This window comes from Chiloscyllium plagiosum, chromosome 9 (genome assembly GCF_004010195.1).
Source record: "Chiloscyllium plagiosum isolate BGI_BamShark_2017 chromosome 9, ASM401019v2, whole genome shotgun sequence".
Classification (NCBI taxonomy): Eukaryota; Metazoa; Chordata; class Chondrichthyes; order Orectolobiformes; family Hemiscylliidae; genus Chiloscyllium; species Chiloscyllium plagiosum.
In genome coordinates this window covers 997227-1009677 of record NC_057718.1, presented here as the reverse complement: position 1 = coordinate 1009677, position 12451 = coordinate 997227, and the positions used below count along the sequence as shown (strand labels likewise).

The following is a 12451-nucleotide window of genomic DNA, read 5'->3' as shown; positions in this document are numbered from 1 at the left end:
CCTGAAGAAGGGCCTGTGCCCGAAACGTCGAATCTCCTGTTCCCTGGATGCTGCCTGACCTGCTGTGCTGTTCCAGCAATAAAGTTTCAACAGCTGAAATCTCCCCCTATTCCTTGCCTCGCTATCACGTGGCACGGGTAACAAACCAGAGATAACAACTCTGTTTGTTTTAGCTCTCAGCTTCCACCCTAGTTCCCTGAAATCCTGCCTTACATCCCTATCCCTCTTTCTACCTATGTCGTTGGTACCCACATGGACAACAACTTGAGGCTGGTCACCTCTCCATTCAGGACCCCAAAGATACGATCAGAGACATCACGGACCCTGGCACCTGGGAGGCAACACACCAACCACGAGTCTCGTTCGTTCCCAACAAACCTTCTATCTGAGCCTCTACCTATTGAGTCCCCAATGACTAACACTCTCCTCCTTTCCCTCCTTCCCTTCTGTGCAACAGGGACAGGCTCTGTGCCAGAGACCTGGGCCCCACTGCATACCCCTGTAAGTCGTCCCCCTCAACAGTATCCAAAACGACATACATGTTTTTCAGGGGAACGACCACAGGGGATCCCTCCACTGACTGTTTTTTCCCCCTTCGAACAGTTACCCAGCTTACTTCGTGCCTAGGAGTAACTACTTCCCTGTAACTCTTATCTATCACAGCCTCTGCCTCCTGAATGATCCGAAGTTCATCCAGTTCCCTAACACGGTCTTGGAGGAGCGAGAGTTGGGCGCACTTCCTGCAGATGTACTTGGATGGGACACTAATGGCATCCTTCACCTCAAACATCATACAGGAGGAACATAGCTGTCCCTGCACTGCCATCCCTGCTAGTCCCCTTATCACAAAGTAAAAAAGAAGAGACGCTTACCTGATATGTCTCTGGTCTTTAAGGTTAGCGGAGGTTGTTGGGTGGGAGGCCCTACGAAGGTAGGATCTCTGGTTGAGAAAACACTGACTTATTTCGCTGGATGGAAATAAAAATAAGAAGTCCCTCCTTTTCCAGAAATCTCTGCTCTCTGACTTCAAATTTAAAAGCTCAAATCAGTGACTCACCGCTCCCTTTGCTAAGGAAATTACTGATGCAGATGGGCATTTATGACAACTGACCATGGGCACACGCAGTCAGTCATTCTACCATCTGCCATGGAAGGATTCAAACCCAGGTTGCCAAAACATTCCCTGGGTCTCTGGATTAGCAGCTCAGCAATAATACTACCAGGTTGCCACCTCCCCTTCATCTGTGCAGTATGATTCTTTAATTAGCATTAAAGAATCCTCATGTGGAAAGCTTTGAACTCTTTCAGTACCTACTCTGAGTGTTTGTTGGAAGAAAACAGAGAGAGCTTTCATTCACGGGGCGTGGACATGGCTGGCAAAGCCAGAAATTATTGTCCATCTCTAAACACCCTTGAGAAGGTGGTAGCAAGCTGTTTTTTTTTAGGTTAGTCTAGATGAGGATGGCAAATTTTAAAATAAGGCAGGTTTTCTCAATAATTCATTTGTCACGTGATCATTATTATGAAGACCACTTTTCATCTGAGATCTACTTAATTTACTAAATTTGAATTCTCAGCTGCTGTATGGGATTTTAATTTCTGCCTCTGGATTACTCATCCACACATATATATATGGCACTTTATTATCAAATAGCCCTGTGCTGTACTGTCCTGGGGTGCTTGGTAGGGGCAGTGTACAAGAAGCGTTATTTTTTGTTAGAATAGGAGAGTAAACTTTAGTCTGTCTGTCCCTGTCCTAGATGTAGTTGAGAGAGCTTTACCTGCTGTTTACTTTTAGTTTAGAGAGGGCTTTTTAGAGAGGGCTTTTTAGAGAGGGCTTTACTCCGTATCTCAACCATTGCTGTGCCTGCTCTGGGAGTATTTTACAGGAAGGAAGGTTTACTTTCAGTTTAAAATAGTTGAGAGTGCTTTATTCCATCTGAATATTATTCAGCTGAATCACTGTGTACCAATTATACCTGTAATTGCTCCACCTGATATCTTCTGCTGGCATAGGCATTCAGGGCATCTCGCAGCACATCCATGAACTGCCCAAGGTCATTCTGCAGGTACTTGCGAGCTGTCTGCTCCAGAGGGATGAAGGCAGGTATGTTGTGCTGAATTATCTTGCATGGATGCTTGGTGTGAATGTCCAGGTAATAAGAGTCTAGGTAGATACCCTCATGTGCAGTGCTGATACAGAAAGAGAATGTAGAGCTTGGCTCTCTCACCTTAACACTAACTCCTACACAGAGACAGAAAAAGATCAAGTGTAACCAACAGTGATCATCCAAACAGACGTTTTTGCCTCTCCTTCTGATGCCCGAGTGTCTCTGATACTTCACCAAAATCTCGCATCAGTCTAGGGATAAGTGGCCTTAATCTATCCACTAAATTACAATATACTATCAAAAGATAAAAGGTGCTCCAAGTAGATTGGCTGGAACTAATTTAACCCAAAAGAGTAAACAGAACCCACGGTTATGATAAAAGCAAACCATGGATCATGTCTAATCTGACCTTCAAAGCTGCTGATATTTTACCTGAATCAGGGCTGACTTATAAACAGAGTATAAAATAGAGTCATAGAGTCCTATGGCATGGAGACAGGCCCTTTGGCCAAACTGGTCCATGCCAACCAAAATGTCCAACTACGCTAACCCCATTTCCCTGGCCCATATCCTTTCCTATCCATGTATTTGTTCAAATGCCTTTTAAATGTTATTAATGTACCCGCTTCAACAACTTCCGCTGGCAGCTCATTCCATATGCGTACCACCCTCTGTGTAAAAAGTTGCTCCTCAGATAACCTTTTATTCTTTCCCCTCTAACCTTAAACTGATGCCCTCTAGTCCTCGATTCCCCAACCCTGGGAAAAAGGCTGAATGCATTCATCCTACCCAAGCCTCTTATGATATTACACATTTCTGTAAGATCCCCACTCAGTCTCATACGCTCAAAAGAAAAAAGGGTCTAGCTTGTCCAACTGCTCCTTATTATTCAGACCCTTGAGTCCTGGCAAAATTCTTGTAATTTTCTTCTGCACCGTTTCCAGTTTGATAACGTCCTTCCTATGGCAAGGTGACCAAAACTAAACACAATGCTCCAACTGTATTCTCACCAACATCATGTATAACTGCAACATAATTTCCCAACTCCTATACTCAATTGCCTGACTGATGGAGGCCAGTGTGCCAAAAGCCTTCTCCACTGCTCTGTCTACCTGGGACTCCACTTTCAGAGAACCACGTACCTGAAATCCAAGGTCGCTCTGTTCCACTACACTCCTGAAGGCCCTACCATTTAACATGTAATTCATATCTAGATTTGATTTTCCAAAATGCAAGAGCTAACACTTATCTATATTATACTCCATTTCTTGGCCCACTTCCCCAGCTGATCAAGGTCCTGCTGCAATTTCTGATAACCTTCCTCACTGTCCACAATACCGCCTATTTTAGTGTCATCGATAAACTTATTAATCATTGATATAGATAACAACCAGCTCTGGGCCAGCACCAACCCCTGAGGCACTCCACTAATCACAAGCCTCCAGTCCGACAAGCATCCTTCCACTATTACTCTCTGCTTCCTACCATCAAGCCAATTGTGTATCCCATTTGCCAGCTGCCCCTAACCTTTCAGAGTAGCCTACCATGTGGAATTTTATCAAAGTCTGTATAGATTTCTGTAAGACCTATGTCTATCGTCTTGCCCTCCTCAATTTTCCTTGTCATTTCATCAAATAACTCTAATAAGCTTCTGAGGCATGATACCCCATGCACAAAGCCATGCTGACTGCTAATCAAACCCTATCTTTCCAAATTCATGTTGTATCTTATCCCTCAGAATCTTCTCAAGTAACCTACTGACCACAGAAGTGTTAGGTTTATGGTTTATAGTTGCCAGGTTTTAAAGGTCAGCATCTCATTTTCTGCTTAGGGACTTTTCAGCCTTCAAGACTCAATATCAAGTTTAATAATTTTAGAACCAGAACACCTTCCTCTATGTCTTTCACCCACCTCACACGCTTGGACCTACTGTGACAGGAACTGCCTTCAGCACAGCCAACTCACACTCCCATTTGCCAGCATTAGCAGCTTTTCTTTCTCTCAGGCTTACCATTATCCATCCCTTTGTCTGCCTAACCGTTTTTCTCTCTCTGGGCAAAGTCTCCACCATTCGCTTATTACTTCCCACACCCTTCCCCAACCGCATCTTCAGTATATTTACCACTTTTTCAGAGCTATTACTAGTTCTGAAGAAAGCTCACCAGACTTGAAACTTTAACTCTGCTTTCTCTCTACTAATGCTGCTAGACCTGCTGAAATTCTCTAGCAATTTTGGTTTTTGTTTCAGATTTCTAGTATCTGCAGTTCTTTGTTTCATTTTGTTTTATGGAATTTACCATAGAGAAGGAGGCCTTTTGACCCAATGCGTCTGTACCGTCTCCCAAAAGAACTACAACCATTCCCATTCTCCAGCCCCAACTCCACAGCCCTTTAAATTCTCTTTAAAATATATATCCAGCTCTCTTTGAAACCTTGTACAGAATTTTCCTCTACCATTCTCCCAGCAATGCATCCTCATCCCAAAACTTCCTGAACAAAGAGGTTTCTCCTCACCTCACTTCTAGCTCTCTCGCTGACATCTTGAAATCATTACCCCAAGTTAATGACATACCACCTTGTGGAGACAGAATATCCTTCTTAACCCTGTCAAAATTGTTCATAATTTTGAACACATTTCAATAAGATCACTTAATCTTCTCTGCACCCAGGACAATAAGTCCAATTCCTCTAATTTTCCTTATGTTTAAAACCCTCATTCCTGGTATCATTCTACTAAATCTCCTTTGAGTTCTCTCCAGGGTTTTAATATATTTCCCTAAATAAGGTGCCCAGAAATGAACCCAATACTCCAAATCTGGGCTGACCAATGATTGCAAAGGGGTGGCATTACTTCCTTGCTTTTATATTCTATGCCTCTATTAAAAAAGCCAAGGAACCAATAAGCCTCCTTAACAACTGTTTCAACTTCCCTGGCCATCTTCAGAGAATTATGCATGTGAACACCAAGGTTCCTCTGCTCCTGTACTCCCCTCAAAGTTGCACTATTAAGCCTGTATGGTCTTGCATTAAACTTGCATTTCTCCACACTGAAATTCATCTGCCAGATTTCTAACCATTTGGCAACTTGTCAATGTCCCTCTGAACTGGGTAAGCATCATCCTCACAATTCCCTATTCTCCGAAGCTCAGGAGATCTGCACATTTAGAGATTTTGCCTCAACACCCACTGCTAAATCATCTATATAAATTAGAAAAGTCAAGGGTACTAACATTGATTCCTGGGAACACCAACTCATCTCCAATCTGAGAATGCCCATCTACACGTCCCCTCTGTTTCCTATCTTTTAGTCAATGCCTTCAGGATGAGTCGAAGGAGACTTCTTCAGTTTCTTTGACACTAGGTCAGTCATAGTATGCAAGCTTACATTTCCCAGAATCCTCCCAGACTACAGCCCTGTTGGATGCCCATCTTCCTACCGAGCACCAGGTCCTCCATAATCCCCTTCTCAGTTGTGGTGAGAAATCAGACTTCTCCCAAAATCCTCCTAAGTCGTTTCTCACCACTATCCTATCTTATTTGAGTAACTCAGTTAAGAGGTAGATACAGCAATCAATTTGGAAGACAAATGTCAGGTCAGCCTTTACTGCAAGTGGATTGGAGCAATTATATAGGGGCTTGGTGAGACCACATCTGGAATATTATATACAGCTTTATTCTTGACATTTAAAGAAATATTTGCTTGTACTGAAGACAGCACAGCAAAGGTACACTAAATTAGTCCCTGGGATGATAGGCTAAGTGAGCTCAGATTCTTGGGGTTTAGAATGAGAGTCAATTTCATTGAAACAGGCCAGATACAGGAAGGTGGTTTCTTCTGACTGGGCAATCTAGACATGGGGGCACAGTCTCAGGACAAGGATGCAATGATTTAGGAATGAAACTTCTTCAACCTAAGAGTTGTAATTCTTTGGAATTCTCTGCCCAGTGCTATGGATGGTCTTATGGTGCACTGTAGATTGGGGCTGAGGGGTGACCTTATAGAAGTTTCTACAATCATGAGGGGCATGGATTGGGTGAATAGTCAAGATCTTTTCCCCAGGGTAGGGCGGTCCAAAACTCAAGGTTATAGGTTTAAGGAGAGAGGAGAAAAATTTAAAAAGGTCCTAAGGGCCAATTTTATCATGCACAGGGTGGTGTGTATATGGAATGAGCTGCCAGAGGAAATGACACAGGCTGGTACAATTACAACATCTAAAAGATATCTGGATGGGTATATGAATAGGAAAGGCTTAAAGGATATAGTCCAAGTGCTGGCAAGTGGGACTAGATTAATTTAGGATATCTGATCGGCATGAATGAGTTGAACCAAAAGGTCTGTTTCCATGCTGTACATCCCTATGACTCTATGAATATTGTTAAGAAAGAGTTTTGCAGTATAAAGGGTTTGAAAAATAGAATTAAGGTTGACAATCAGCCATAATTGTATTCAAGTGGCTGAATGGTCCACTGCTGCTCTTATTTATTTTCATCCATGTTTTCGTATTATCAGTATTATTATTGTGGTCAACAATTTTGTGTGCAGTTGGTACTCACTATCCCACAATAAATTTATGTAAGTTGAGTGATGTTCAAGGATGAACAGGAACTCACCTGCAAGGTTATATGCATCCAGAATGTCCTGCAGAGTCTTGACTCTCCCTTTCAGTAACATGGCACTAACATCCACTTTGTCCAACAGTGGGACTGAGACTGTTCGTGTCTCTGCCAGAATATCTAACAAGGACTGCATATAAAAGAGCTAGTGTCAGTGTGGGAATATCAGACAAAGAGAGCTCTTACAAGCTGATCATACTCAATATTGCACTTGACCCGATATCTTACACAACAGCAGGGTCTTCCTAGCCCCCAGTGCTGCTATGGGGAAACAGGATCATATCCCAACACAGCAACTAGCAGAATTTCAATAAGAATCTGGAATTAAAAGCCAGTTTCAGTAATGGTGACCATGAAATGAAATTATTATTGATTCTCAAAATCCTATCTGAGCCAGTCATATCCTTACAGTAAGAGAGGTTTACTGCATGGAAACAGGCCCTTCGGCCCAACTAGCCAATGCCACCCAGCTTTCATAATTTAAACCCCTACCATTTGCCTGTGTTTGATCCATATCCCTCCATAGCTATCCCATCCATGTACAAATGTCAAAATTGTATTTAATTCCACCACTACCTCTGGCAGCCCCCATCCTGTGTGTGAAAACAATTGCCTCTCTAGACCCTTTTGTACCTCTCCCCTCTTACCTTAAACCTATGACCTCTAGCTTTAGACTCCCCTACTGGGAAAAGCTGACAGCTACCTTCCTTATTTATACCTCCCATGATTTGATATACCTCTACAAGGCCACCCCCTCAGTCTCCAACACTCCAGGAAAAGTCCCAGCCTATCCAACCTCCCCTTATAACTCAACCTTCTAGTCCTCTTAGCATCCTGGTAAATCTTTTCTGCACTCTTTCTAGTTTAATAGTATCTTTTCTACAGTAGGGTGACACAAACTGCACACAGTGCTCCAAATGTGGCCTTACCAACGAATTGTGCAGCTGCAACAAGTTGTCCCAACTCCAATACTCAATCCTCTGATCGATGACAGCTCATAGCCTTCTTCACCACCCTGACTACCTGTGACTCCATTTTCAAGGATCTATGAACCTGTACCCCTAGATCTCTGTTCTCCCCAAGGTTCTACCATTGACTATTTAAATTCTGTCCTGGTTTTCCTTATCAAAATGTAACACTTTGCATTTATCTAAATTAAATGCTAACTGTCATCCCTCAGCCCATTGGTCCAGTTGATCAAGATAGAGAAAGAAACTGCTATCCTGAGTTAGTCTGACCTACAGCAATGTGGTTGACTCTTAACTGCCCTTTGAAATGGCCAAGAGAGCCATTCAATTGTATCAAATAGCTAAAAGATCTCAAACGAATGACACCTAGACACCAGAAATGACAACAGCAAACTCAGCAATGTTGACTTTGTAAAATCATCCTTTCTTACTGCCAAAATTTGGAGAGCAGTTTCATAGACTAGTCAAGTAACAACTTGACACTGTCATATTTATGTAATCATATCTTACACACAACTTCCCAGACAGCACCATTACTGGATTTGTACTGTCCCACAACCAGTTTCGGCAAAGCACAGGTACTGGCACTAAACAAAAACAGAAAGAACCACAGATGCTGTAAATCAGAAACAAAATAAAAATTGTTAGAAAAGCTCAGCAAGTCTGAGCAAGAGTCACTAGACCTGAATTGTTAACTCTGATTTCTCTTCACAGATGCTACTAGACTAGCCGAACTTTTCCAGCAATTTCTGTTTTTGTTTGAGAGGCATTGGTACTTTGATTTTCAATTGGAAGGGAGCCCTCGAAATCCCCAACATTAATTCTAGATCCAGTGAAGTCCAGTAGCATCATGTCAACGAGGGCAAGGAATCTCTTGCTGATCATAACTTATTGAACACCCCCACCCCTTTGGTTTTGGCTGATGAATCAGTGCTGCTCCACGTTAAACACTGTTGGGAGGATGACTAAGTAGCAAAGGAACAAGGATGTACTCTGGTTGGGTGATTTTATTTTTGGGTCCTAAAGGACATTGCTGCTAGACGAGGTCTGCGACAGGTACTGAGTTAACTAACAAGAAGGAAAAACATACTGTTCCTCAATGTTCTCGGCCAGCAGGGTTAAGGAGAATCCCAAGGCATTTTATACATATGTTGGGAGCAAGAGAGTGGCTGGGGAAAGAGTAGGCACACTCAAGGATAAAGGAGAACAGTTATGTGTGGATCCTTAATGAGTACTTCATATCAGTATTCACCAAAGAGAGGGATATGAGGGATGTTGAGGTTAGGGAAAGGTGTGTGAATACTCTCAGGCAGGTCAACATAATGATGGAGGAAGTGTTGGGTGTTTTGAAATGCATTGAGATCGACAACTAAATGCACTTCAGATGATAGTCCCACTATGTTCATTAACCTGGTCCTGCCTATTCATCTAATTAGACTCACTTGACTTAACATCGACCATGTCCTCAATCACTCCACATGCTGACTTAGTACTGTTTCCCCACCCTGCCGCCACACTAGTTTAATTCCACCCGAGTGGCACTAGCAAGTAGATTGGTGCCCCTCCAGTTTCAGTATAACCAATCCTTCTTGTACAGATCTTGTACAGATTGGAACCAACGACATAGGAAGGGAAAAGGTTGAGATTCTGAAAGGAGATTATAGAGAGTCAGGCAGAAATTTAAAAAGGAGGTTCGCGAGAGTAGTAATATCTGGATTACTCCTGGTGCTACAAGCTAGTGAGGGCAGAAATAGGAGGATAGAGCAGATGAATGCATGGCTGAACTGGTGTATGGGAGAAGGATTCACATTTTTGAATCATTGAAATCTCTTTTGGGGTAGAAGTGACTTGTAAAAGAAGGATGGATTGCACCTAAATTGGAAGGGGACTAATATACTGGCAGGGAGATTTTCTAGAGCTGTTCAGGAGGATTTAAACTAGTAAGATGGGGGGGTTGGGACCCAGGGAGATAGTGAGGAAAGAGATCAATCTGAGACTGGTACAGTTGAGAACATAAGTGAGTCAAACAGTCAGGGCAGGCAGGGACAAGGTAGGAATAATAAATTAAACTGCATTTATTTCAATGCAAGGGGCCTAACAGGGAAGGCAGATGAACTCAGGGCATGGTTAGGAACATGGGACTGGGATAACATAGCAATTACAGAAACATGGCTCAGGGATGGGCAGGACTGGCAGCTTAATGTTCCAGGATACAAATGCTACAGGAAGGATAGAAAGGGAGGCAAGAGAGAAGGGGGAGTGGCGTTTTTGATAAGGGATAGCATTACAGCTGTGCTGAGGGAGGATATTCCCGGAAATACATCCAGGAAAGTTATTTGGGTGGAACTGAGAAATAAAAAAAGGGATGATAACCTTATTGGGATTGTATTATAGACCCCCCTAATAATCAGAGGGAAATTGAGAAACAAACTTGTAAGGAGATCGCAGCTATCTGTAAGAATAATAGGGTAGTTATGGTAGGGGATTTAACTTTCCAAACATCGACTGGGACCGCCATATTGTTAAAGGTTTAGATGGAGAGGAATTTGTTAAGTGCATACAAGACAATTTTCTGATTCAGTATGTGAATGTACCGACTAGAGAAGGTGCAAACTTGACCCACTCTTGGGAACTAAGGCAGGGCAGGTGACAGAGGTGTCAGTGGGGGAGCACTTTGGGGCCAGCGACCATAATGGAAAAGGATAGACCAGATCTAAAAGCTGAAGTTCTAAACAGGAGAAAGGCCAATTTTGACAGTATTAGGCATAAACTTTCAAAAGTTGATTGGGGGCAGATGTTCGCAGGTAAAGGGACGCTGGAAAATGGGAAGCCTTCAGAAATGAGATAATGAGAATCCAGAGAAAGTATATTCCTGTTAGGGTGAAAGGAAAGGCTGATAGGTATAGGGAATGCTGGATAACTAAAGAAATTGAGGGTTTGGTTAAGAAAAAGAAAGAAGCATATGTAAGGTATAGACAGGATAGATTGAGTGAATCCTTCGAAGAATATAAAGGAAGTAGGAGTATACTTAAGAGGGAAATCAGGAGGACAAAAAGGGGACATGAGATAGCTTTGGCAAACAAAATTAAGGAGAATCCAAAGAGTGGATTTACAAATATACTAAGGACAAAGTGGTAACTAGGGAGAGAAGAGGGACGCTCAAAGATTAGCAAGGTCTTTGTGTGGTTCTGCACAAAATGGGGGAGATACTAAATGAGTATTTTGCATCAGTACTTTCTGTGGAAAAGGATATGGAAGATATGGACTGTAGGGAAATAGATGGTGACATCTTGCAAAATGTCCACATTACAGAGGAGGAAGTGCTGGATGTCTTGAAATGGGTAAACGTGGATTAATCCCCAGGATCTGATCAGGTGTACCCGAGAACTCTGTGGGAAGCTAGAGAAGTGATTGCCGAGTGTCGTCCTGAGATATTTGTATCATCGATAGTCATAGGCAAGGTGCCGGAAGACTGGAGGTTGGCTAACATGGTGCCACTGTTTAAGAAGGACAAGCCAGGGAACTATAGACCAGTGAGCCTGATGTCGATGGTGGGCAAGTTGTTGAAGGGAATCCTGAGGGACAGGATGTACATGTATTTGGAAAGCTAAGGACTGATTAGGGATAGTCAACATGGCTTTGTGCATGGGAAATCATGTCTCACAAACTTGATTGAGTATTTTGAGGAAGTAACAAAGAGGATTGATGAGGGCAGAGCGGTAGAAGTGATCTATATGGACTTCAGTAAGGCGTTCGACAAGGTTCCCCATGGGAGACTGATCAGCAAGATTAGATCTCATGGAATACAGGGGGAAACAGCCATTTGAATACAGAACTGGCTCAAAGGTAGAAGATAGAGGATGGTGGTGGAAGGGCAACTTTTTCACACAGAGAGTGACACGTGTATAGAATGAGCTGCCAGAGGAAGTGGTGGAGGCTAGTACAATTGCAACATTTAAGAGGCATTTGGATGGATATATGAATAGGAAGGGCTTGGAAGAATATGGGCTGGGTGCTGGCAGGTGGGACTAGATTGGGTTGGGATATCTGGTCGGCCTGGATGGGTTGGACCGAAGGGTCTGTTTCCATGTTGTACATCTCTATGATTCTTTGAGATCCCACCTGCCCTGGAGGAGGTCTTAATGATCCATTTATCTGAAGCTCTCCTGAGTGAGTTATTCAGCTGCACATTCAACTAGTAACCAGCAATGTTAATGAGAATAATGCATTTGATGTGGTCTACATGGAATTTAGCAAGTTTTTTGATAAGGTTTCTCATGGCAAACTGATTAAGAAATAAACAATCCATGAATCCAAGACAAATTTGTACATAAGATCCTAAATTGGCTGAGAGACAGAAAAGAGAGTGATGGCAAAAAGATATTTCTGTGACTGAAAATCCATTGCTGTTTGAGGTGTATATTAACAATTTGGATTGACATGCTGAGGTTATGATGGAGAAATTCACTGATGGTAAATGCAACAAACCTGGTTTAACGGACATGATTCGGAGATGCCGGTGTTGGAGTGGGGTGTACCCATAGGGAGGTCCTCAACCGGGACCTTGGGTTTATGTCACATTACAGGTGATCACCATTGCACTACACACAGATATTCCTACAAACACACATTCTCACATACACACGGACACAGGTACACACAGACGCGCACACAGACACCCACACACACCCTTATAGACACACACACTCCCACACATGCACCCCCTCACAGACTTAAGACACTCTGCACTCACCACAC

The 12451-nt window shown here is 42.8% G+C and overlaps 1 protein-coding gene across 4 annotated transcripts in view; it reads right to left on the bottom strand.

The window, feature by feature from the left end:
* The window catches only part of cenpo (centromere protein O), a 34615-nt gene that overhangs the window by 16385 nt on the left and 5779 nt on the right, over positions 1-12451 (bottom strand). For all 4 annotated transcript variants that reach the window (XM_043695217.1, XM_043695215.1, XM_043695218.1 and 1 more), the window contains exons 3-4: positions 6723-6855; positions 1980-2245 (exon numbers count right to left, since the gene is read on the bottom strand). In XM_043695217.1, the coding sequence (XP_043551152.1) occupies positions 1980-2245; positions 6723-6783 (327 nt within the window). In that variant the 5' untranslated portion in view covers positions 6784-6855. The remainder of the gene's footprint in view (positions 1-1979; positions 2246-6722; positions 6856-12451) is intronic.